Source organism: Halichoerus grypus, chromosome 1, assembly GCF_964656455.1.
Source record: "Halichoerus grypus chromosome 1, mHalGry1.hap1.1, whole genome shotgun sequence".
In the NCBI taxonomy this organism is placed as follows: Eukaryota; Metazoa; Chordata; class Mammalia; order Carnivora; family Phocidae; genus Halichoerus; species Halichoerus grypus.
Window position 1 is genome coordinate 122,460,750 of NC_135712.1, and position 27,067 is coordinate 122,487,816.

The 27,067-nt window shown below is 44.4% G+C and overlaps 1 protein-coding gene across 3 annotated transcripts in view; it reads right to left on the reverse strand.

The window, feature by feature from the left end:
- Nucleotides 1-892: 892 nt before the first annotated feature.
- Nucleotides 893-27,067, reverse strand: part of IL20RB (interleukin 20 receptor subunit beta) — a 40,043-nt gene continuing 13,868 nt past the window's right edge. Inside the window, exons 1-7 of one of the 3 annotated variants that reach the window (XM_078071486.1) lie at nt 20,650-25,490; nt 20,060-20,186; nt 18,150-18,340; nt 13,402-13,526; nt 11,521-11,671; nt 7,923-8,065; nt 893-2,582 (exon numbers count right to left, since the gene is read on the reverse strand). In XM_078071486.1, coding sequence (XP_077927612.1) covers nt 2,475-2,582; nt 7,923-8,065; nt 11,521-11,671; nt 13,402-13,526; nt 18,150-18,340; nt 20,060-20,133 — 792 coding nt within the window. In that variant the 5' untranslated portion in view covers nt 20,134-20,186; nt 20,650-25,490 and the 3' untranslated portion in view covers nt 893-2,474. Of the gene's footprint in view, nt 2,583-7,922; nt 8,066-11,520; nt 11,672-13,401; nt 13,527-18,149; nt 18,341-20,059; nt 20,187-20,649; nt 25,491-27,067 lie in introns of those variants that run through there. The other 2 variants (XM_036080946.2, XM_036080947.2) reach the window with 2 other exon arrangements.

The window sequence follows — 27,067 nt, forward strand, 5'->3', positions numbered from 1 at the left end:
ATAAAGTTTTTGTTTTAGACTGCAGACTCCTAAAGATTTGTTGCCAAAGTACTCTGTTCTAGAGCCACTTGTAATCTCCCCACCCTGTGTGGCTATATAAGGATGGAACTGAGAGATAGTTGTGGTCCACTCATTTCCATTCACTTGCACTTAGAGGAGGCTGCAACCTGCCCCCACCCCTCATTTTCTGCTCTACCTTTTCATTTTTCATAGGACTTGTACACTCCCAATATACCAGATCATTCACTTTAAAAAAGTAATTGCTATCATTATTTGGTTTTGTATTATTTTGCTGTTATTCTTTCCCCTTCCCCCGGTGGAAATGTAAACTTCATGGAGCAGGGGGGTTTTGTTCAACTGGACTCTGAAAGCTGTTCCCTGAGGACAGGGCTGAGAGAGCTGGGCTTGATTCTGGGGGCAGGGGTTTTCTACGGGGTTGAGTGCAGAGATGCGCAGTCTTCCTGTTCTGTTGTAGTTATTAACTGTGCCCCTTTTCACTCCTTAAAGTGTCATAGTTTAAAGAGCCAGGTGATGTGGGTAAAAGGAGAGGAGGCCTGGGGAGTCAGGATATAAACACTCCAGGAGGGAATAACCAGCTGCAGAGGAGGGAGCCCCTCTACTATGGGGAACTAGCTCAATCTCTGATGCATGGCTGGACCTCAGTAAATGCATGTTTAGGAACTGGGAAGACAACAGAATAATAGAGAGAAATTTTTATATACATATATATGCCAGCAGGAATGGATAAGCACTGGGGCAAATTGTGAGAGGCACTCAAGCAGAGGGAAATCAAGGGTGATTTCTGGGTTCTAGGCCTGGATAGGTGACAGAGGGATAGCAGTCCCACGGTGGAGGGGCAAGGAAGTGGGATGGGGGAGAGTGATGACCAGGATAGTGGTATAGCCTTTATTTTTGCACATTGACAATATGTTCCCAGTTTAGGCTAAATATAAAATTAACACATACTCTTCATGAAAAAGTCCAACAACACAGAAGCATACAAGATGGTACAAAGGAAAAGATCTTCAGCACTACCATCCTTCTGGAGAGCCCACCCTCTGGCTACTTGAGACCCCACCAGGAAGAGAGGGGGTTGTAGGCCTCTATCTTATAGGAGAAACACCTGGTTGAAGTAGTTAGATTGTCCCCACCTCTGGGCTGGCTGGAAGGGGCCCAGGAAGTTGGTGTGGAGACAAACCAACTCAGAGGCTCCGAAACTGGGGGCTAAGAAGGGAGGCACAGGCCTTGCCCATCAATCCCTTCACTTCTCAAGAAACTTCCCTCTCCATTCCTTCTCTAACCCTGATTCTTTTCCTCACCTGGTAGGGAGAGGGGAAGGAAGAGGCTTCCAAAGGTGGGTCCTGGATGAACATGCTGGAAGGGGCTGAGGACACCCTGAGTGAGCTGTCTTAAGGAGGAGAGGTACCCAAAGGGATTTCCTGTGGAGCACCCTGACCAGGTGAGGCTTTGGCCAGCTGCACCGGTCAGGGTTCTCATGAGGCCAGAAGCTGCCTGCCACTCTTTCCCTGTCCCATCTCCTATGTCCTCCACCTGGGGTCACCCCCACAACTCCTGACCAATGGTGGCCTTCAGGAGCCTCTCACTTTGATGATGTAACTAGAACACCAAAGACCACTTTTTTGGAAGAAACCAAAAAGATTACCCAAGGTGACTCCTTTTTCTTTTTAATTCTATACTTTAACAACTCTACAGGTGAAAGGAACACAGCAAACACCACTTTTATTATCGACATCCCTCTGTATTCTCCTCTCCTCGAACACACACGTTCTACCTGCTGCCTTCAGTGGGCATATGTTATTTACCCTTTACAGTATCTCATGTATGCACAGCATGTCCCATTTTCCACGGGCCTGTGGCCTCCTTCTAGGTCATGTATTGTAGAGCTGGCTGAGCCATTAACCCCTGCACAGGCATTTGGCTTGAAGTGAAGTCAACACTGTTGTACCCAGCCTTCCTTTCCTCATCAAGGTTTCCTCTAGGAAAGTGGGCTCTCCAAGCCAACTGGTGTAAAGAGTTTTTATCATTCTTGTTACAATTTATATCCTGCTCTGCAGAAAAGTTGAACCAATCACAATGTACAGTACTGCCAGTTTCCCAAAGTTCTGCAAGTGCCGGATATATATAGTGGTTTCACAGTTGTATGGTTAATTCCCCCATTTTACAGATGAGAAAACTGAGGACCAGAGAAACCAAGCTACTTTCTCCAGGGTCATTCAGTCAGTGAAGAGCAGACAGACCTAGTTCTAGAGGTCACATCTCCTGACCCCCCTCAGTGCTGTGTCTGCCAAACCAGTCTGCCTCTGACAGTTGCCTCTAGACATGGACACAGCAGGCTCTTCTTGCTTTTCTTGTCCTTTGTTGGTGGTGGAAAACAGCTACAGGGCCTTTCCCCTCATGGCTCCTGTGCCGTGCCAATCAGATTCTCAATTTCAACGGAGACCTTCCCCAGCCTGCTAGAGCCAGGCCCTGAAGGGTTCCTCAGAAGACAGCACAGCGGTGGCACAGGCTTCCACCTCTTCCCTTCTGCAGCTGATTAACTTCTGGGGTGAATTGGTTATTTTCTAGAAAAAAAAAATAATTTTCATCACTATTCATTAGAGGAATGGTAGCAGCAGTAGAGTAGTAGTCACAATTACAGAGAATGTCACAGAAATCCCAGCTACTTGGTTAACTTTCAAGCAGCAAAAAACCCCAAAGACAGTTCTAATCCCTGGTTCAGGGGCTTCCAACATTGACTTTGCTCATCCCCCAGTTCAGTGACCGGCAGATCTCTTGGGGCCCTGCTATGTCAGTGCTCCTCTCTCTGGGACGCTGCCCCACAAAAGCCCACAAGGTAATTCTGGTCAAAAAAATCTAACCTTCTTCCAGCAGAGAACTCTGAAAATAATGACCTGGGGTGAGATGCTCAATGTACAGCACATGGCAGTGTGCCCAGTCCAGAGATGGGACTCCATGAACAGGAGTCCCTTCCCACTCATATTCATGTTCCTACCATCTTCTCTCAGCAACCCCAATAAAAGGCAGGTGTCAACATTTCAGAGAGACTCTCCCCACTGTTGCTAGCCTGCTCACCCCCACCAAATTCATTAGGTTCTTCTACAGTTCTTTCCCATGGCCCTTCCCGTCATCACTCCAAAGAGGGGCACATGGACACAGCAAATAGGCACAACGGGTTCCTCAACCTCTGTCCTGGGAAACATTAGCTTCATGGAGCCGGGGGCCCTTGATCCTTGTTTGTAAAGAGGCGGCTGTGGAGCTCAGGCCTAGTGTTCATGAGCAAATAACAGGGAAGGACCACGTACACACAGGCTTCACTGAGGGGGAGTGTCAGTGTGGAGAGCATAACTCACTGCTGCTGGTCCAGTCAGATCCTTAGGATACCAGCCACCTAAATCTGCAGTGATTCTATTTGATTATTTTTTTTAACTTTAGAGAAGTACTGTCCAATGGAAACATAATTTGAGCGATATAAACAATTTAAAATTCTCCAGTAGCACATTTTAAAAAAGTAAAAAGAAACAGGTGAAATTAATTTTAATAATGCATTTTATTATTAAAATATTATTTTAACTTATGATCTATATAAAAACATTAATGCTTTTTTTTAAATCCATGTGTACTTTACAGTACATCTCGATTTGGACTAGTTACATTTCAAGTGCTTAAGAGTCACCTATGGATAGTGGCTACCATATTGGACAGTGTAGTTCTAGAACATGAAAGTAAGACACATAATCTCAGAAGTTCCGAAGATGTAAAACTATTGTCCCATAGGTTAGAATAAACTTTCAAGCAAGGTTCAGTTGATTTTTTTATTTGAATTACTTTTCAACATTTAAAAAATCAGGAGATCTCTCATAAATGTTTGGATTTCTGGCTTCTCATTTAAAACTTGGAGATCTGGTGGGGTGCCTGGGTGGCTCAGTCAGTTGGGCATCTGACTCTTGATTTCGGCTCAGGTCATGATCTCGGGGTCATGAGATCAAACCCTGCATCAGGCTCTGCACTCAGTGGGGAGTCTGTTTGGGATTCTCTCCCTCTCCCTCTGCCCCTCCCCAACACACACACATTCTCTCTCTCTCTTTCTCTCTATAAAATAAATAAATAAATCTTAAAAAAAAAAAAACAACCTTGGAGATCTGGTAGCATTGGCTCACATTTCCTATTAGCAACAACATGCTAGAGCTGAAAAACAGCTGCCTTCTTCAGCTGAAACATGTTTGTCATGGTCCCTACCATCTTCCCCTATCCAATTATGTTCACTGCGGTGCACACTTTGTGTGTGTGTGTGTGTGTGTGTGTGTGTGTGTGTGTGTGTGTATACCTCTCTGGGCCTCAGAGGCATCAGAGCTCACAAACTCTACTTCCTATGAAGTACACAAAGCCAAACTTGGGATGACCCACTGAAGAATGACTAACTTGGAGCCATCTTTATACTTGCTCCCTACATTATAGTGGAATGTGACAGCAAAAAGAGAAAGAATAAAGTGAGCCACAGCAAGGAAAGGGAGACCCTTCAGTACCAAAGCCTCCATCCCCATAAAGAAATTATGGATGAAAGACAATGAAAAGAAATAATACTTTAAAATAGGGACTATACACTGAGCATTCTTGATGTAATTTTCTTTGCATATATATCTTTGCTTTAGACTATTACTTGGTAATATAAATTTGAATGGAAAGAAAATCTTAATGGTGTATTTCAGAGTGTAACCATCACCAACCGTGAAATTATAGATGTGGACATAAAATGTTTAATCCAAACAGATAAATTAAACACACACTCAATAGGGATTTTTGAAGAATTGTCAAGGATTTCCACTTGGTAATTTCCCATGGTTTAGTTGGAAAGATGCATGGGTTTTGCAAGGATGGCTGGAAGTTACTTTTTAATACTTTGGAGGATTATCTATAACTAAGGTAAATGTTGCAGTGCAGCTACGCTATGCTAAAGTCAAGGCTGAGGCAGAGCAGGAGTAGTGGTGACATACAGCTCCAGAATCTGTTTGGGATTTAATGGACGCTAGTGATCAATTTCTCATACAGCATTGTGGGAAATACATATACTCAGAGAAATTGTCCACTTAAAAAATTGAGGGAGAAACAATAAAAATTAAAAATCTTATGGAAAGAAATGCACATAGAACAGACACTAGAACAATGTAGGGAGGATGGTAAGGAGAACAGAGAAGCAAAAGGTAGTCAAGGGTAGTGGTATCTATCTCCAATGGATGAAAGTGGTCACACACTCTTATAGAATATCCCTGTTTCTGGTCTCCTCTAAAATTGTTAGGTTTTCTCCAAAAGCTATGTATAGGGTGTGGCTCATAATGTATTCGGATCCCTAGGAGCTCTTGCCATTTAAGGGCTCTTCTTGTGTACCTGAAATTCTATAAGCAACTGACCCTTTACATGGTTCTCTCCCTGGCCCTTTGCTCTGTCACTCACTATGGGTCCTGGAAGGATTCTACTGCCCCTGACCCTGAGGTAGGGAGGAACTTCTGCTGAGCTGCTGAATGCAGACCCAGAAGAAGAAAAATGAGAGAGGGTGTTAGGAATGGAATACCCTGTGAATAGAGGGTAAGCATGAGGAACAGAGTTGAGAGGAAAACCATAAAAGGTGACTAATTGATGGAGTTCAGCTAAGGAAGGCTGAATTTTTTTTGCCACATGTGGAAAAGAAGAGCTGTGACCACCTCAGCCAGGGATGCTCCCCTCCCATTATCATTTTGGGTTGGTCCAGGACCTCTTCTTTGACTCCAGGGTGCTGCTTCTACTTACAGTGGAGGAGCACCAATCAGACCAATCCTCCTACAGATAATAACTTTAAAAGCTGATCAAGGGGTGCCTGGGTGGCTCAGTTGGTTAAGCGTCTGCCTTCGGCTCAGGCCATGATCCCAGGGTCCTGGGATCAAGCCCCTCATTGGGCTCCTTGCTCAGTGGGGAGCCTGCTTCTCCCCATCCTCTGGCTTGTGCTCTCTCTCGCTATCTCCGTCTCTCTCAAATAAATAAAGAAAATATTTTTTTAAATAAAAATAAATAAAATAAAAACTGATCAGAATATAAAATTAACTTCCTCAAGTCGCTGGCAAGCAACCAAAAGTTGCCACTTGGTAGGAGGTAACATCACTGGGTGAGTTTCACAGTTCCTTGTCTGAGGGCAAGTCTGAGGTGCCACAAACAGTGACAGATACAGGTACAAACACAAAAGTTAGAAAGTGAGAGGACCGGGGTTAAGTGTTAATGAACCAAACATTCCAATTAAATGGCAGAGATTATTGGAATGGATTTATTTAAAAAAAAAATTTTAAGACCAACATATGCTGCTACAAGAGACATACTTTAAATATGAGGACACAGATACGTGTAGAGTAAAGATGTGGAAAGAAGATATGCCACACAAACAGTAAACAGTGGAGAGCAATATTGATAACAGGATAAGGAATATTGCCAGAGATAAAGAGGAACATTTCGTGATGATAAAAGACTCAATTACTGAAGAAGACATGTCAACAATGTACGCAACCAAAACAGAGCATCAAAATACATGAAGGAAAAGTTGACAAACGTAGAAACAGACACATCCACACTCCTAGTTGGAGATTTTGTTGTCTCCCTCGCAATGACTAATAGAACCATACCAAAATATCTGAACGGGATTATCAAACACTTTGACCCAACTGATATTTATAAAACACTACTCCAACAAGTGCAGAATACACATTCTTTAATGGTCCTGGCAATTTTTAGCCCTGGGGTTCTTGCTGAAGGGGAAAAGGCCCGCCCTGCCCCACTGTGTTCACCACACCATGGTGCCTTCATGGTTAACAGTGAACCATTTAATCATTCAGAGTGGCTGGCAGGGCGCTGATGAAATGCACATTGGTAAGCAATTATGGAAGAGGAAAAATGAAATGAGTCAATGTACGTAAAGCCTTAGAACAATGCCTGGTGCTTAACTCTGCCCTAGCGTCGGCTAAAGTTACGACTACATAGAAGCGCTGGAAAGAAACAGAGAGATGACATTAGGATAACAAGGTGAAGGGGTGTCCTGGAGAATGGGTCACAGGGAGGATTACTCCCCCGTGCAGCGAGAACATGGCACTCACTCTCAGGGCCATGCGGATATCACAAGAGTGACTCCTTCCAGCGTGACTCCAGGCTGATAAGGAACTACAGGCAGTTCTGAGTCTAGTTGCCTCTGAGAAGCCGACTGCTACCTCCCTCTTCCCAGGAGAGAACTGTGAGAAATCCCTAAGGTGACAGGGATGGGTTTGTTTTTGTTTTTGCTCAGTTTTGTTTTGTGCTGCTTTATGTGTTGAGGTCTGGGGGTGGGTGGAGGGCACAGGAGGTAGGAAAATGGAACAAAGGGAGCTGCTGGAGGCCTGCTTTTGCTTTTCTCCCACCCTGGGGTGGGCAAAGGACCTACCTGCACTGGAGACTCAAACCTGTGGCCCAGTGCCCACAGTGCATGCTTCACACAATGCACTTTGCCCTGGGAACCGATGAGGCTCTTGGCGTATGAACTGAATATGCTGGGTTGGAACATACTGGATGTAGCTGCTGTTTTAATTATGGCAAGGGACCAAGAATCCTTGCAGGCCAGTCTAGAAGAGTAAGGCTGCGCGTGACTCTTGAAATGCCGAGCATCCCGGCTGGTGTAACACACCTGCTCTCCTGGCTGTGCCAGGTCCTAAGGGCAAGCATCAGTGGCCTGACGGGAGCCTGAGGACAGTCACCACTCCCTGGAGAAAGGGGTTCTCTCCCAGCCCCACTGATTAGAAGTGAATTTCTATAAATCCTCTTCTCTTCTCTTCATGCAAATACTTGTAAAGCCACAGACTAAGGCTCAAACTGCATCTGGTCAGCGTCATGCCAAAAGGAAAAAAGAATACCATTACCAAGGTGTCGGGGAGCACCACCACAGGGCAACAGGAGTTCCGGAGCAGCCGCCCCATTTTCCAGACGGAAAGGGGCACAACCACAAGGATCAGCATGAAGCCAACAAACGCAAACAGGGCCAGCGCCAGGGGGAGGGTCTCTCCTAGAGATGAAAAGATGAGGGCAATCTTAGGAGACAACAGTGAAGAGGAACTCACCAATCCTGGCCTCTCTCACTTTCCTGGAGCTGGCTCTGCACGTCGGCTGAGATGGCAGATGCCAACATCCTGAGATTTGATATATGCCTTAGTGACTAAAATTACCACCATTAAAGCCATTTTTTTTTTTTAGAATCCAGAGGAAGGCATTGTTTCCAGAAAGCCCCAGGGGAGATTGAACTCTTGTTCTTGGGAAGGGAAAGGGAGTTAAGCCACTGGCTGTGTTAGCACGAACCTCGGCGCAGCTGCCAGGAGGAAGGCAGAGGGCCAGGGCCCCGGCAGGATGAGGGGGAGGGGCCGGAAGAGAACAGCACCGAAGGGAGCTGGGCGGTAACTGAAAACAAAGTGTGTTTCACAATTTGCTCTTGGCATTGACTCACATTGTGGAGGAAAACCCTGACTTCAGAAAACAGTCACGTGGTAACTGCGATCCATCGAGCCCCTGCTAATTGTCATGTGACTTACCCCAGGTCACACAGGTAGCGCTGGCTCCAAAGCCCAGGGTCATTCTACTAGGTAAATGTATCGGAAAGTGCCAAGTGTGAGCATCTGGAGATGCAGAAGGGGTGATCGGTTACGTCCCCACCTTTCTGTTCTATGTGACGTGGAGCAATCCTGCAGCCCCTCTAGGTCAGACTACTCACCACCATGTGAAGGGCGCACGGCCAAGGAGGCCGCAGAGAAGATGGTGGTATCACATAGGTGGCCGGGGGCACTGTACTTTCTCTCAATGCTTTTGGAAAATACTTCGGCAGTACACGTCAAGAGATAAACAAACGTTCGCACCCTTTCATTTACTCCTCTGAGTGGCTTCCAAAAAATAATTTCAAGGAAGGAAACAATTATATGCATAAAGCAGTTCCTAGCGACATCTGGATTAGGGCAACAGCCTCACAACCAGTCTCTGTCCACCCACAGCGGCATACCTCCACCTCCAGGCATGCTCTGGTGTGTTTTGTTCATAGCACGTCCCACCAAGTGAAACCATCTCATTTGTTTACTTGTTTGTAGCCTGTCTCCCCAGCTAGAGGATCAGCTCCTATGAGGACAAGGACTTCCCTGCTGCATCCCAGTGACCAGGCCAGCATTTGGCACACAGTCAATGCTCAATAAGTAGTCACTGAATGAATGAATGAATCAATCAATCAAGGAACATCATCATCATGACCTAAAACATAGAAATGATCTAAATACCCCCAAATAGGAGATGATTTAATATATTATAAGACATCAGCATGGTAGCTCAGGAAGTCAGCTATTAAAATGGGAATTGGGATATAAACCAATTTGTTCACCACGGCATGATATAGTGGCAAGACTGGAAAGCACAGAATATATCTATTAGTAGGAGGATGGTTACATCTATTTTGGCACATCGATAAATTCACTTATTATGCATCTTCTTTAAAAAATGAGGTAGATCCACATGTACTGATATGAAAAGATGATCCCAATATACTTCTAAGTGAAAACAAGTAAGGTGCAGAATGGTAAGCACAGTACAGTCCCATCTGTGCCTGTGAGCATTGGTATCACACAATGACGGGAGGATTAAATGTCAAACCTGCCAGAGGAAACCTCCTGCGTGGTGTGGGGGAGAATGGAGAACATGCACCTCTCACTTTACATACTTCTGTGTTGTTTGAATTATTTTTTTAAGATTTTGTTTATTTATTTATTTGATAGAGAGAGAGCACAAGCAGGGGGAGCAGCAGGCAGAGGGAGAAGGAGAAACAGGCTCCCCGCTGCACCCCTGTGTTGTTTGAATTCGCTAACAAACTTGACCTAAATGATTTTTAAAAGTAGCAGAAAATAGTAATCAGAAAATCCATGTGGAAATATGATGGATGTGATATTTGTGAAAAAGCAAGCACAGAGTGTGTGTGCAACACGACTACAGTGTGTGTCTATACATGGACGGTGATGGAACAATCACACCACCTTGCAGAGCAGTCTGGGAACAGCGGTCCAAATTCAAATGTGCATGCCTCTGACCAAACAGCTCTACTTCCAGGAATTTATCCTTCAAATATATACACACCAGCAAAATGATCCATATACAAGGTAATTAATTAAAGCATTGGCTATAAGAGCAAAATATTGGGAAAAAAAGAAACGCCCACCAATGAAAGACTAGTTAAATTTGTTATCCATCCATACAACTATATACTGTGAGGTTGTAAGGAAGGATGAGAAAGTTCTTTATCAATATGGAAAAATCTATAAGATATATAAAGCAAAAAGGACAAGATCCAGAACAATGCATAGAATATGGTACCATTTGTGCTAAAAAGAAGGGAAATATATATATTCTCTCATTTATTTCTTATGCATTTAAAAAGCTTTAGAAGGATGGGGCACCTGGGTGGCTCAGTCAGTTAAGCATCTGCCTTCAGCTCAGGTCATGATCTCAGGGTCCTGGGATTGAGCCCCACATCAAATCCCACATCGGGCTCCCAGGGAGTCTGCTTCTCCCACTCCCTCTGCAGCAGCCCCTGCTTGTGCTCTCTTGTTCTCTCTCAAATCAATAAATAAAATCTTTTAAAAAAATAAAAATAAAAATCTTTAGAAGGATATACAAGAAGCTAATACCTATGGGGGAGGGGCTGGAATTGCAAGGATTGGGGAAGAATAGAAAGGAGTTTCCACATGTATCTTGTATTTTTTGAATCATATGAAAGTACTAAATTTTTTAAATAATAATTCTTTAAAGATGAAAAAGTTATACACAAAAATGTCAGTGGTATTTGAGTAGCAAAATCGTGGGATGTGGCGTTTTGTTTTGTTTCTTTTCAAAGGAATTTTTAACACTGTAGGGTTTCAGACTAAAAAATTCAAGGGATGTGGTGCCTGGGTGGCTCAGTCGGTTGAGCGCCTGACTCTTGGTTTCAGCTCAGGTCATGATCTTGGGGTCCTGGGATCGATCCTGTGTCAGGCTCAGCTCTGAGCGCAGAGTCTGCTTAGGATTCTCTTTCCCTCTCCCCCTGCCCCTCCTGCTCATGCTCTCTCTCTCTAAAATAAATAAATCAAATAAATAAGTAAATATTAAAAATTGAAGGAAGAAAAATTAAGTCAAACAGAACTCTGTAGACTTTCCACCAGGTCCCTTCCAGCGGAAAGCAGCGGTGATATAGAGCGGGGGGCCTCCTTGCAAGGTCTGACTCTCATACCCCAGGCTGCTTCTCTGGCACCTCCAGCCCACTCTGGTTCCCAGGCCATTGCCATCGGGGTAAACCAGACCTTCACCACACTTTCACCACAGACACCCACCCGGCTGGGGGGCAGGTCAGTGAACCCTAGGGGAAACTCAGAACCAAAGGACCCCAGCAGGCAGCCAAGCATCCACCAGGAGGGGCTGTGGCCTGTGCAGGACTCCAGGGAACAGGCAGGCCATCCATACCTTGCACCTTGACACACTCTGCCTGGCTGAAAGGACTGTGCCTCCTGATGGCCTTCACGAACGTCTGGACCTTCACACAGTATGCAGCCCCTGGTTCCATGGTTTCCAGGTGCACCGGAATGCCCCTGCTCCTCACCACTTTGACATGTTCCTTTAGGAGACCAGAAAACAATTACAGCCTGGGGGGAGCAGAACAGGAAAGGGCAAGAAGAGCCAAGGAAGGAAAGTTCTAGATATTTCCTTTCTGGGATGCATCGAGAATGTTCCCTCTCATTCATTTATTCATTCATTCTTATTTATTTATTTATTAAGCACCTCCTACATGCCAGTTTCTATTATAGGCCCTGAGGTATATAGCACTGAACAAAAAAAGTGCCTGTTCTTGTGGAGCTGATGTGGCGGGAGACAGACAATGTGTGACACATGTCAGGGGGTGATGGGGCTGTGAAACAAAAGGAAGCAGGGCAAGGAGGTAGGAAGAGGAGGAGGCACTCAGCAGAGTGGTTAGGGAAGTCCTCTCTGATAGGGTCACATTTGCACAAACACCTGAAGGTCAGAAACCTGATGAGCCGGGGGCTTGGCATGGCCAGTGCTGCCTCGGGGACCGGTGCATAGGAGCAGTGGAGCTGGCGGGCTATGTCTCCTCCCGCGTTCATCCATCTACCCACCTGTCCATCCATCTGTATTCCCCTCCATCTCCACCCGCCCACAGAAGCCTGGGCTCCACGTTTGAACCTGTGGAGGCTTATCTGGGCCAAGCCCCTGTGACTCAGGGTACATGCTCCTCTCCCGGCCCTGGCCCTGCCTGTTACCGAGGCTGAGGAGTGGGCTCCATCCCAAAGAATCTGAGGGGGCTGCATGCTTCCTCCTGCCCAGGTCCTGATCTGTCCCCCATACTACTCCATCTGCCTGGCTGGCAATGTCCTGTCCTACCGCTGGGCCCTGACCCAGCAGGAGTAAGTACCGGAAACCATTGTTATTGCTTGCCCCACCTACACATATCACCTTTCAGGGGATCATCCCTGTCGAGTAGGTGGGAGGACATGTGCTTTGCACCCCAGATACTGCTATGAGGTCAGGGGTAGCCTAGGCCAGCTCTGTTCATAGATTCCGTGAAAGCCCCTTACTGCATCCTATCCAGACTTATAATAAAGCCCGTTTTCCTTGTGCTGGCAGGAATAGCCTTTGCAAATCATCTCGGACAGGGTCTCCAACAGGTCTGACTATCCCTCAGTTCCTGCTCAAGCTCTAGCCCTTCTGTTTGTTTGGCCAATCACTCTGGGAGTGCGGACATCCCACCCAACCCAGTCGGCAGCCAACTATCCCACAGGAGGATGGGCAGTGCCCCACCTAGGCATTCCGGGTGGCCAATTAGCTGATAATCAGACAGGTTTATTCACAAGCCAGCTCCTGGCTCTCTGCCCCGACTTCTGCACCCTACCCAGATACACACCCTCGAGAGGCTTGTGCCAGTTTCATACACTTTTGAAATCATCTAGATGATCTGGAACATCCTGGTCTCCTCCACCTAAACCTGCCAGGGAGAATGGCTGAGAAGCCAGGCTGAGGAGGGAGAAGAAATGCACTGAGAGGTACTGTAAATCGTACTATGTTCGAGTTTAGGGCAAAGAGGCAACCCCCATACTTCAGCAAATCTGACCTGAGCCTGCGGTGGACCAACACAATTCTTTGAAGAGGAGGCTCTAGGATTGTCAGTGTACTCACATCTCTCCTTTCCCACCCCCTGCACCCAGGCCTGCTCGTGCTCAGGCCACCCCTAGACAGTGAGCACTTCAGGGGACAGCTTTCCTCACCCACCTCTCAGAGGTCTGTGTCTCCTTCCCTGAGGCCTGACTCCAAGGCCAAGGCTGGAAGTCTCACCTTGGCACCAGGCTCCCTCCTCCAGTAAGCCACAAGGAACTCAAACTGGGGCCCCAGGTCTTCCAGCTTAATAACCAGGTGGAAGCCATCCTTGGTGACCTCCATCACAGGCGGTGTGAGGGTGGCTGTTGGCAAGACAGGGGGAGAATCAAAGCCAGTTCCAGACAGGGCTGGTTTCTGTCCTGAGAGACCAGAACCAAGTCATCAATAGAAACATGCTGGGGTTGTAAGGAAGGGGGCGGGGTGTGGATGGAACTCCCCAGCATGCAGAAGCTATACCATCATCCCCCTTATCTGAGATCTTGCTTGCTGGGGTTTCAGTTACCTGTGATCCGGAGGGAAGCCCATGGTCCTCCTTCTGATATATGATCAGAAGGTCAATACACAGTGCCTGCGTCATTCCCTTCACTCCTCCCCTAGGCATTTTAGCATCTCACATTATCACAAGAAGGAGGAGGGCCAGTCCAGCACAATAAGATAACTTTGAGACAGGAGACCACATTCACATAACTTTTATTACAGTGTATTGTTATAATTGTTCTTCTATTATTAGTTATTGTTGTTAATCTCTTACTGTGACCAATTTATAAATTCGACTTTATCATAAGTATGTATGTACAGGAAAAAACATAGTATATATAGGATTTGATACTATTCTCAATTTCAGGCATCCACTGGGGGTCTTGGAATGTATCCCCTGCAAATAAGGGGGATACCGTATACCAATACTCTCTTGTATTTAGCAGGTACTCAGTAAATGCTTTTTGAATGATGAGCAAATTTTTTTTAAGTGACAAAGACTTAAAATACAATTCTCTTTTTTCACTCCTCTCCTCGACCATAGTAAAGTCTTCTGCTCCTTCAGGAGGCACACATACTCAAGAAAAGTGACTGAATACTCAGGTAAACATCTCTTTCTGTTTTAAAATTTTATAACCCGCGCTCCTCTTTTTACTTTTTTGGCAGAAACTGTTCCTCACCCTGACCCATCTAAGTGAGCAGATGCTATTTCTTAATGCTTGCCAAACACCTGCATGAGCTGAGGTCTATATTGAACAGTTGGGTCCTTTCTTTGCCCCTTAGGAATGAACATTACCTGCAGGGACATGTGTATCTCTGTAGCTCAGAGAGATCAGTAATATATACCGGCTGCTGATGACTTTCAAGCATTAGGAAATCAGCAGCCTGTGGATGGGTGGGCCATTCTATTCTCAGTCCAAGAATTCTTCACTTCATATTTCTAAGGGGGATGTTAGAAAGTCAGAGGGCTTTACAAATTCCAATAATCAACTCTAGAAATTACAGCTTAAGCACAAACACCCATATTTCACATTGTTGGATCCCAAACAGGGAGGCCAGCAGCCGCTGTGGATTCTTTCCCGTCAGCAGACCAAGAACAGAAGGGCACACACAGGCAGCCTCCAGTCCCTGGCTACTGATGACGGATCCATACTGGCCTGTCAGATCTAAGCACTGCGGGACCAGAAGGGCTACCCCAATGGTTGGCCTTGGCTTGGGAAGTGCAGTGGGGTGTGTTCTGGGTTAAATCCCCCTGCACTGGGGTCAGGGGGGAATTTAGAGGAAAAGCAGTTCCCGGAGGGAGTTTTTGGAGAGCAGAGCATTTCCTGGCATTTGAAGAGCTGCCTGGATAGGAGACAGGAGAACTGGGGAAGTCAGAGACCAACTGTGCAAAACATAACCAGTTCAGTTCAGAAGCTTCAGTTTTAAGTAAACATGATTAAAACTGGATCCTCTCTTCTCCAAATTTATTGAGAGTAGAATTAGAGAAGAGGGCCTAACATCATTTCAGTTCAGAGGAAAATTTCTGATGGCATTGTGGCAGGAACCTCTGTCCTGTGACTCTACATACTTATTTCATCCATCCAGCAGGTTTGGGAAGGCACACACTATTCCTGTTGTTCAGATGGTGTAACTGAGCCTCAGAGAAGTTATGTGACTTGCCCAGAGTCACACAGTGAACAGCCAGAATTTGAGCCCATGTCTTTCCACACTTGTAGACTCTGCTGTCTGGGGGTATTTAGCCTCCATAGGAGTGGATCTCAAATCCAGCTATATAGGAGAACAACCTGAGGAAATTGTAAACTCCCAGTAACAGAATGCACACAGATCATTTAAATTAGACTCCCTGGGGATGGGCCCCAGACAGGTGGTTCTAAAGCTCTGCGGTAACTGGGGAATGTGTAATCAAGGTGAAGAACCTCTGCTCTCAACAAGGCTTCCCCTGAAGAGGAGAGCCTTTTCAGAAGAGCCTTAAAACAAGATTTTTCACATGCCTGCGGAGAAGTTGGGGTGGCCTTTTTCAAAGACAAAAGAACAGATGTAATGCCCCTATAGGAGTCAGGACTCCATCCTCACTCCATAGCTAACTCTGCCTGCACACGGATCACATAGGATGACATCTTCTACCTTCTGGTGCAGATCCAGAGGCTCTTTCCTGTTCCTCAGCTTCTCCTGCAGTAAGACCCTGTTTATACTGGTCTTCTCAGGCACGAATTGTTACTGCACGCCCCTGCCCATGTAGTTTTATAAGCACTTTAGCTCCATCTGACCTGTACCTTCCTTTCCAATGATAGCTGCCAGTTCCCAGCAATGGTCTTGACTAGAGCCCCAGGCTCCTAGGAGCTGAAGAGAGGTGGTGCTGGGTGCTGCCTGGGCACTGCACCCTCCAGTGGCCCTCAGCCTCCCCCAGTGCCTTGCACTGGGATCCCACTGCCTCTGCTGTATCCTCCCAGTGACTGGGGAGAGAGGCCTGGGCAGAGAAACCCACATTTTGCACCAAAATTCCTATCGGTATCCCATTCTGGTGGTCCCACTCTGCCCCCACCTCTTCCCTCCTCTGCTCTCTGGCTCTCGGCTCCAAGCATCCGTTGGGCAATAGTAATAGAACACTCACCAATAGCTGAGTGCTATGCTAGGACAGCACTGCCCTGAACATTTACACATCTCACCTTATATAGTCCCCAAAACCACCCAGCGAGGCCCTACCTACAGGTGAGGAGGCAGCGAGTCAGCTATCGGGTGGCTGAGCTGGGATTTGAATTATACCTGTCTGACTCTAGAGGGCCAACTGCCCCTTCAAATCTGTCTTCACCTTCCTCAGCCCCTTCCAGCTTGGGCTCCCTGACCTGCTGAATCCTCCTGATTTCTACCCAATCTTATATACTCCTCAGTAACGTTTGACTCATCCTATTACTATAGATGCTGCCCCAAACCTTTCTTTGTCCTCACTCACAGCAGAGGATCTTCAGCTACATCAAGAAAACAGAGATCACCAAAGGCCTTTTCCCTTGCCTTTCCCCCAGCTCCAACCTGGTCACATTATTGCCTGTGCCTCTCAGAGGAGGAGCTACCTTCTCCTTGCCCCCTCCACTCAATCCTCCACCTAGCAGCCCCACCGCCATCCCAATATTCCATGAAGCCATTTTCCCAAAGACCCATTTAGGGCCCTCCTTCAGACCTATCAGCAGCCCTTCTTCCCTCCATGATGCTACCTGCCATTCCCTCCATTCACTTTTTAAGCCCCGAGGTTTCCCAGGATCCTGTCCTGGGTTCTCTTTGTCCTCATATCTTCTCCCTGGACAATGTCATCTGTTCCCAAGCCTTTAGCTATTAATTTTGTGTTGTATCTGATCTTGGCCTGTCTGAGCCCCAGGGCCTGATTTCTAGCTGCCAATCAGACATCTGTGGCATCTGTCTTGTAGGAGCCTCGATCTCAAAGAGCCCAAGGCCAGGAGTGTCTCCTATTCCTCCTGGGTTTTCTGTCTTGGATGACGTTCTCACCAACCACAACTGGAAGCTGGACAGCATCATTGTCTCTCCCCACTCCATCTCCCAATAACTGGTTCCCAAGCTCTGTCCTTTCTAACTCAGCCACGTCTCTCGAATGTGTCCTCTCCTTCCTGTCCTGTCCCTCACTTCTAGGATCAGGACCAGCCTTGGCTCAGCTGGAATGACAATGCCCTCCTCACTCTTCCCCTGCCCTGCAGACTTGTCCTACTTCAGTTCACTTTCCACACAGCATTCAGAGAGATTGGTGTAGAAAACAGACCTGGCCTAAACCCCCTCTTCTTCCATGACTCCCCTCTACTGATTTTGATAAGTTTCATGTCAAAGCCCTTCACCACGTGACCAGCCCTTGCTCCTGCTGTTCCCCAAACAAACACACCCTTTTATACACTGGCCATTACTTGCACTCTTGCCATATTTGGCCACGCATCTGGATTCTTCCCATAGTTTTTTCTCACTCATTTTCCAGGTACTATTACTGTAGAAAAGTTATTCATTTCCCAGTGACGGTTTCTGGTGAGTCTGATAAATGTATAGATCCTATTGCACGAAGAAGCTGTTCACACAGGCAACAAAGACAAGGTTAAGGAGGCACCAGATGGGAGGCAATGTAAGATGTACTGAGGCACGATCAAGGTAGGAAGAAGCAGTGCTAGCTCTACCTCCCCACTTCAGAACAGCTTTCTTTCCGTGTTCCCCACCACCTGCCGACCCCGACAGAGACAGTCAGGAATGACTTCCAAAGTCTCTTTCAAAATGAGAGGGTGTGTGGGAAGAAGTTGGTAATTTTTTAAATGGACCCATTAGGACTCTGTGTGTTCATGGTACTCTGGCTTTGCAAGGCCAGTTTGAGGCTAACAAGAATCCTGACAGTCTCAGCGAATTTGGTTCCTGAAGATGAGGCCAATGGGAGTGGGAGAGTAAGAAGAGAAGCGCCTTACTTGAGTTTCGGTTAAAGGGATGCTGCAGGGTGCTCCAGGCTGAGGTCTGTGAGCCCAGGGTGGCCCTGACACGGAGCTTGTACGGCACAGTGGCAGTGATGTCATCAGTGATGTCACACTCAGGACCTTCAGTGGGTGAGCACCAGCTGCTGGGGATCCAGATGTGGCTCATGTACAGGCTCTCATACTCTCTGGCCAAGAAGGGGAGGGCACAGCGTCACACCAGCCCCTTTTACCCAGGCTCAATGACAGGTGCAAGTAACTGCTTCATTCACCTACTTTTTATGGGTCAGCAAAACAAGCATTTGCTCCACACTCCAGTTCCTCCACTCTCATCCCTCACCAACCATCCATTCTTTCTTAGTCCTTTTATCACCAAACAAGGGAAACGTAGGCATAAACCCCAGGCTGTCCTGGCTTCTCCATCTCTGCAGCATCCCCTCAATCTCAGCTGCTGTCATCCCTGGCCTTGCTATGGTCTCCTGACTGATCTTCCAGCTTCGACTCCTGCCATTCTTCAAACCATTCATCACTCAACAGACCGTGACATTTCTCTCTTTAATGACTTCCAAAGCACTCAAAATGGAATCCAAACTCTTTCCTGTGGCCTGGAAGACTCTCTGGCCTTCTCTCTCACTCTGCCCCTAAACACGATGTTCCCTCTACACTGGCCTCCTTGCCATTCCTCCCACATGCCGAGCTCTTGTTACCGTAGGACCTTTGACTGCCTGTTCACTGTCTCAAATGTTCCATCCCTGCTATTCATTGGTTGGCTCCTCCTGTCCTTCAGATACCAGCTTAAACATCACCTCCTCAGAAAACATCACCTCCTACCTTCCCTGACCACCTAATTTTTTTTAATTTAAATTCAATTAGCCAAGGTATAGTACATCATTAGTTTTTGATATAATGTTCAATGATTCATTAGTTCAGTATAACATCCAGTGCTCATCACACCTGAACCTAATTAAAAGGAGCCTCAGAGTCGACTCTCTATTGCATCAGCCTTTTAGCTTCCTCTAGCATGGAATACTATCTGAGGCCACCTCGAGCAGTGCTGCCCAATAGAACACGTTCTATATCAGTGTTGTTCACTATGGTAGTCACTAGCCACGTGTGGCTATCAAGAACTTGAAATGTGACTGGTATGACTGAAAAACAGACACTTTAATTTAATGTAATTTTAATAAATTTAAATTTAAATAGCTCTCTGTGTCTAGTGCTACCACACTGGACAGTGCAGATCTAGTGTATATATTTCTTTACCCTTTTACTGTCTGTCTCCTCTTCTAAATGTAAGCTCCCCATATCTAGAAACCTTGTCAACTATACCCCTGAGTCTAGAGGAATGTCTACACACATAAGTGCTCAGTTTGTATTTACTGTTCATGAAACAGATTGAGCGCCTTCTGGGTCCCTGTCCCTCCTCAACAGCTCTCAGAGCCTGGACACCTGGAGAAGAGCAGAGTCCTGCTTGGCCCCAGGTCCAGCTGACCTTTAGGGTCATGATTTATTTTGGTTCCTACGGACATGCTCTAAGTCAGGAAAACTGAGGTCTCCTCCCACTTCCAAAGGATCTGCATCTCCAATGATTTATCCACCTCAAGTCAGAGTCAAACTCATTTCTCAAGATTTTCTTTAGCATTGGACAGTTGGCTCACTGTTGAAAAGAAGCTCTACCAAAATGTGTTTATACACACTTATATTCCCAGAGAGTTCATGGTCAAATCCACAGGACAATTTTCCTTGCTTCTTCAACTGTCCTAATGCCCATGCAGAGGAGGAGACAGTTCATGGGAAATAACCTATCTCTGGGCTCACAAAGTCTCCTTGAGCTCTGGAATGAGGACTGTACCTCCAGGAATCAACTACTCTTTAAAGGGAGAAAAATTAGAAGCAAAAAAACTCACCCCTGGTACTCGACAAAATAGTATATTATTTCTCCAGGCACAATCACTGGGCTCCACGTCAAGAGATGCTTCATGTTGGTTGATTGTACAGAGAGGTTCTGAGGGGCAGGCAGGACGGTCACTCCATCTGGGTTTGAGGCATTTAGACAGGCTGACATGTGGGTTCGTATCAGAGGAATGTCACAGCTTCAAATTAGTTTCTAATGAAAGGCCTCACATGTTAATGAATGAGAAACAATTCTAATTTCATCATACTTGTGTTGATGTTAAATGTTTGCTATCGTCATTGTAATTCTGCCTTTGGTGATAAATGGCATATTAACATTAATAATAATAATGGCTAATATTATGAGTACTTACTATGTTCTATCTAGGCCACATGGTAGATTGTTACATGATTATCTCATTTGATCTTCATGATCATAATCTTCATGAGGTAAGGACCATTGGTTTCTCCATTGTACAAATGAGAAAACTGAAGCACATTATTTGCAACTTTTATATCAGATCCACCTAGATGCAGGCCTTGGCTCTGCCACTTACGAACCATGTGACCAAACCAATGCAGGCTCCTGCCACTTTCTCATTACCTCCTTCTCCGCTACTGCCATCCTCGGGGACGAAAACACATCCCTTCACATCCCCCAAGAAGCCAAATGGGGCATCAGCTGCCAGCTGGGAAGTGCAGGTTCAGGTCTGCTGTGGAATGAGTCCAATCCAGAAGGGCACCAAGCCAGATCAGAGGCTCCACCAGGCAGACCACAGGACCCTAAGCCAGGTGGGACCCACACATCTCCTCACACAGGTGTGTGTGGTGTGCCCAGAGTGTGCCCAGAGTGGGTCTGCAGTTTTCACGCAGAATCAAAGAGACCTGTGGAAATGAACCTGCACTCCTAAGGAGGTGGGCAGTCCTGGGGTCCATCCTTGCATGCAGCCCAGGGTGCAGTCTGGATCTTCTGTTATGGCCCTTCTCCTCCCACTTTTACACACTTCTCTTTTAATGCCTAACACCTGCCTCCCTTTGCTGTTACAACTGCAGTGATAACATCGATAACAGTGTGGGAGGAATGGGGGCCCTCACCCGGGGTCTTTTCATCTCTGTGCCTGTCTCCAGATTGGCACCTGTTGTTCGTTATCAAGCCCTGTGACCACGAGGGGATGGGGAGCTGCTGGGGACATCCCGCCTGATGCCCTTTCTTCTCTGATGTAGGACCCTGGTGATACACCTCCATCTCAGTCACAGCATCCATAGCCTGCCCTGCAAGGAAACACCTGGGGTACCCATAGGGAGGCTTTCTACCCTCCCCACTCAACTTTGCAATCACCCAAGGGATGAAAAGGAAAAGAGCCAGCTGCAGTGGGATGGCACAGGAGGGTGGAGCATGGTCCTCTCCAACATCCTTCCTCTGGTAAAGTATACAACACATTTCTCTAGTCAGATATATGGGTATTATATAGCTATGTCAATATACAACTATAATTAGTGATTTTTAAACTCTCAAAAATTAAATCTCCAGGCCCAGATGCTTTCACTGGAGAATGCCACCACTTATTAAAAAATAAATAAATAAATAAACACCAATATTATACAACCTCTTAAAAAAAAATAGAAGAGAAAAACTTTCCAACTTATTTTATGAAGCAAGCATTACCCTGAAACCATAATCAGACAAAGATAGTGTGTGTTTTTAAAAACAAAAACAAAACCCAACAGAACAATATATCTCATGCACTTAGATGCAAAAATCTTCAACAAAATACCAGCAATACAAATTCAATAATGTATAAAAAAGATCATACACCATGACCAAGTGGGATTTATTCCAGGTATGCAAGGTTAGTTCAACATTTGAAAATCAATTAATGTAATCCACCATATCAATAAACTAAAGAAGAAAAATCATAGTCAATAAAATCTAACACTCATTCATGAAGTAAAAAAGAAAACATCTCTCTTCAAGTTAAGAACAGCAGGGAGTTATCTCAATTTGATAAAGATCATCTATAAAAAACCTACAGCTAGTATCTTACTTAATGGCGAAAGACTAAACGCTTTCCCCCTAAAATCAGGAACAAGGTAAGGATGTTTACTCTCACCACTTTTATTCAACATAGTACTGAAAGTTGTAGCAACTGCCATAAGGCAAACAAAAGATGTAAAAGGCTTTACAGATTGGAAATGAAGCAATGAAACTCCTCCTGTCTGCAGTAACATGATAGGCTATATAGAAAATCCCAGGGAATTGGGGTACCTGGCTGGCTCAGTCAGTAGATCATGCAACTTTGGATCTCAGGATTGTGAGTTTGAACCCCACATTGGGTGTTAGGAATACTTAAAAAAAATAAAAGCAGAAAGAAAGAAAGAGAGAGAGAAAGAAAGAAAGAAAGAGAGAGAGAAAGAAAGAAAAAAGAAAGAAAACCCCACGTAATCTACAAAAAACAAGACAAAACAAAAATTTCCTAAAACTAATAAGTGAGTTCAGCAAATTCATAGGATACAAGATAAACAAAAAATTAATTGTACTTCTACATATTAACAATGAACACTTACACACCAAAGTTAGAAATACTATTGACAATCACTCAAAAAAAAAGAAAAAAGAAAAAAGAAAAAGAAATACTTAGGTATAAACCTAGCAAAACATATCTAGGATTTGTATGGAAAAAACTCCACAATGCTGGTGAAAGATTTCAAAGAAAATCTAAATAAATGGAGAGACATACTGTGTTGATGGATGGGGCAATTCAACATAATTAAAACGGTAATTTCCCCCAAATTGATATACAGGTTTAATGTAATTCCTATCGAAACCCATCAAGGGTTTTTGTAGATATAGACAAGTTTTTTCTAAAATACATAAAAGGTAAAGGAACTAGAATAATTAAGACAATTTTGAAAAATAATAAAACGAGAGGAATAAATCTACCCAATTTCAAGACTTACAGTAATTGAGACTATATGGTTTGGCAAAAAAAAAAAAAAAAAAAAAAATAGACACTTAGATCAATGAAACACAATAGAGGTCCCAGAAATAGACCTACATAAATATGCTCAAATGATTTTTGGCAAAGGTACAAAAGTAATTCAGTAGAAGAAGGATAGCCTTTTCAACAAACAATACTAGAGCAATACGACATCTGTAAGACAAATAATAATTCTAATAAATCCCAGCCTAAATTCCACACCTTATTTAAAAATGAACTCAAAATGGATCATAGACTTAATGTAAAATGTAAAACTCTAAAACTTTTAAGAAAAAACATTAAGAAAATTTTCAGGGCCAAGCAAAGAGTTGATACCAAAAGCAAGATTCATAAAAGGAAAAATTTATAATTTAACATTATCAAAATTAAAACCCTTTGCTCTGCAAAAGAACCTATTAAAAGAATGAGAAGAGAGGCTACAGAGTGGGAGAAAATCTTTGCAAGCTACGTAGCTCACAAAGGACTCATGTCTAGAACATATAAAGAACTCTCAAAATTCAATAGTATAAAAGCAAATAATAATTAGAAAATGGGCAAAAGACATGAAGAGACATTCCACTGAAGAGTACATACAGATGGCAAAAAAGTACATGAACAGATGTTCAACATCCTTAGCTATTAGGAAAATGCAAATTAAAACCACAATAAAATAGCACTATACAGCTATCAGAATGGCTAAAATTTAAAAAAAAAAAAAAAAAAAAAAAGCCTGGTGAGGATGCAGAGAAACTGGATCACTTACACATTGCTGGTAGGAATGTAAAATGGTATTAGCCACTCTGGAAAATATGTTAGCAGTTTCTTATAAAACTAAACTTGTGATTATTATATAACCCAGCAATTTCACTCTTGGGCATTTATTCCAAAGAAATGAAAACTTATATCACAAAAGATCTGCACATAAATGTCCATAGACAAACTGGAATTAGCTCATACGTCCTTCAAGAGCTAAATAGTTAAACAAACTATAGTATATCCATCCATGGAATACTATTCAGCAATAAAAAGGAACAAACTAATGATACACAAAACAACTTAGGGAATCTCCAAGGAATTTTGCTGAATGAAAAAAGCTAATCCCAAAAGTTACATACTATATGATTCTATTTATATAACATTTTTGAAATGATAAAATTTTAGAAATTGAGAATAGATTAGTGGTTACCAGGGGTTAGTAACAGTGGGGAAGGGAAAGCGGTAAGAGGGAGGTGGGTATAGTTATAAAAGGCAACAGAAGTTATCATTGTGATGTTGGAAAAGTTCAGTATGTTAACTGTGGTGGTAAATACACAAAGCTATATACACAAATGAGTACAAGTCAAACTGGAGAAATCAGAATAAGATGGGATTATATCAATGATGTCAAAATCCTGGTTGTGATATTGTGCTATCATTTTGCAAAATACCACTGGGGGAACCTGAGCTCCCTGTATTATTTCTTATAATTTCATATGAATCCAGATTTTCCTCAACAAATTTTCAATTAAAAAATACAACTATGAAGTCATCACACCTAAAAAAATTGTATTAATTATGATTATCTGAATGACAGGATATATTTTAAAAGATCATGATGGGATAAACTCAATATGAAATGTACCTAGGAAAAACAAATAAAGTTCTACAATTCGATCCAGTCAATTAAATCAGTGACGGCGACCTGTTTAGGGAGAGTGACCTGATGATTAGGGCACTCAAGGATTTAAGCAACACACCCTGAGGTTGAATTACTGGGTATGTCTTTCTTCATGTGGGGGCGCCCAGGCGGGAAAACAGCAAAAGATGTTCCAACTTTTAGGTAGCCCCATTATGTTAATGCAATAATTTGCACTTGCGTTACTCTCTTCTACTTGTGAATTTCCAAATCTAACTTGATTATGGGCAAAATACTCAGTGTCATTCCTGTATCAAAATGAAAACTGCTGCTTCTTGAGGCACCTGGGTGGCTCAGTTGGTTAAGCATCTGCCTTCAGCTCAGGTCATGATCTCTGGGTCCTGGGATCGCAGGTCCACTTATACACAGATCTCTTTTGATAAATACAGTACAATACTATAATGTATTCTCTCTTATGGCTTTCTTAATGACATTTTCTTTTTTCTAGTTTACTTCATTATAGAATAGAGGATATAATACATATAGCATTCAAAATATGTGTTAATCAACGGTTTATGATAAGACTTGGTAAGACTTCTGGTCAATAGCAGCCTATTAGTAATTAAGTTTTGGAGAATTCAAAAGCTATATGGGAGGGCACCTGGGTGGCTCATTGGTTAAGCATCCGACTCTTGATTCCGGCTTAGGTCATGATCTCAGGGTGGTGAGATCAAGCCCCAAGTGGGGCTCCATGCTCAGCAGGGAGTCTGCTTCTCTCTCTCTCTCTCAGTCTCTCTCTCTCTGCTCCTACCTTTGCTCGTGCGCTCTCTCTCTAAAATAAATAAATAAAATCTTTTTTAAAAATCTAAAAAAAAAGTTACAATGGATTTTTTATTGCACCAGGATTGGTGTGTTGTTCAAGGCTCCACTGTATAGGCAAGGGGAAAGAGGAGAGTAAACTTCAAGTGTGAGCAGGAAGGACAGACTAGCCACAGCAAGGAGGGTGACAAACCTGGAAGAATTACATCTTCAGCCACGTTGGATGAGGGTTCTCACCAGAGTTGGAGAGAGATGCTGGAACCCTCTGTATAATCTTTTGGTTCCTTGGAAATATTTGTGCTTTGTTCCTATAGAACATTGTCCTTTTCTCATTCTAGCAGTCTGACTCAAGTATCTTAAGAAAGATGACTGGGTGGAGCTCCTTTGGGTGTTTCCAACAGGGACTTGAGCCTGGTGACAGTGACCTATTAAGATTCAGTGTGGGCAAAACTAAGCAACATATTTTGCACAGAGCTTCATTCACAGTGCTGATCTCTCTCTCTCTTGCAGCTTATTAAGTGTTCTATTGCTGTTGTAACAAATTACCACAAATTTAGCATCTTGTAAAACAACACAGATTTATTATATTACAGTTCTGTAGGTCAGAAGTCTGACACAGGTCTCCAGGAGCCTGTGAGTTGGCAGGACTGCATTTCTTTTAGAAGCTCCGGGGAAGAATCTGTTTCTTTGACATTCCAGCTTCTAGAGGCCGCCTACATTCCTGCTCAAGGCCCCCGTCCTCCATCTTCAAAGTCAACAATGGCTGATTGAATCCCTTTCATGCTTCAAATTTCTCCTGCCTTCTCTTCTGTCTTCCCATCTCTCTCTCACTGCATCCAGAAAAGGTTCTCAGTTTTTAAGGACCCATGTATTAGATTGGGCCCACCCTGATAATCCAGGATAATCTCCCCATCTCAAGATCCCATACTTAATATTAGTCACATCTTTAAAATTCCTCTTTCCAGGGGCACCTGGGTGGCTCAGTTGGTTAAGTGTCTGCCTTTGGCTCAGGTCATGATCCCAGGGTCCTGGGATCAAGTCCTGCGTCAGGCTCCCTGCTCAGTGGGGCCTGCTTTTCCCTTTCCCCCTGCCCCACCCTTCCCCCCCTCATGCTCTCTATTTCTCTCTCTCAATAAAATTCCTTTTTCTGGGGCGCCTGGGTGGCTCAGTTGTTAAGTGTCTGTCTTTGGCTCAGGTCATGATCCCAGGGTCCTGAGATCAAGCCCCACATGGGGCTCCCCACTCCCCAGGAAGCCTGCTTCTCCCTCCCCCACTCCCCCTGCTTGTGTTCCCTCTCTCGCTGTGTCTCTCTCTGTCAAATAAATAAATAAAATCTTTTAAAAAAAAATTCCTTTTTCCATGGAAGGTGACATAGCACAGGTTCCAGTAATTAGAGCATGCACATCTTTGGAGAACCATTTTTCTGCCTACAACATGGGGCTTGCACTATAGAGGATATTGGTACTATAAACTGACACTATGTGCTCAAATTTCTTCCTCAAACATAGTCAATTATTGCAAGAGAATTACTTTGTATGTGACCAGAAGAAGAAAAGACCAATGCTGAACTAGGACATGGCTGCTAAGCAGGCTGCTGGTACCACTTGCTG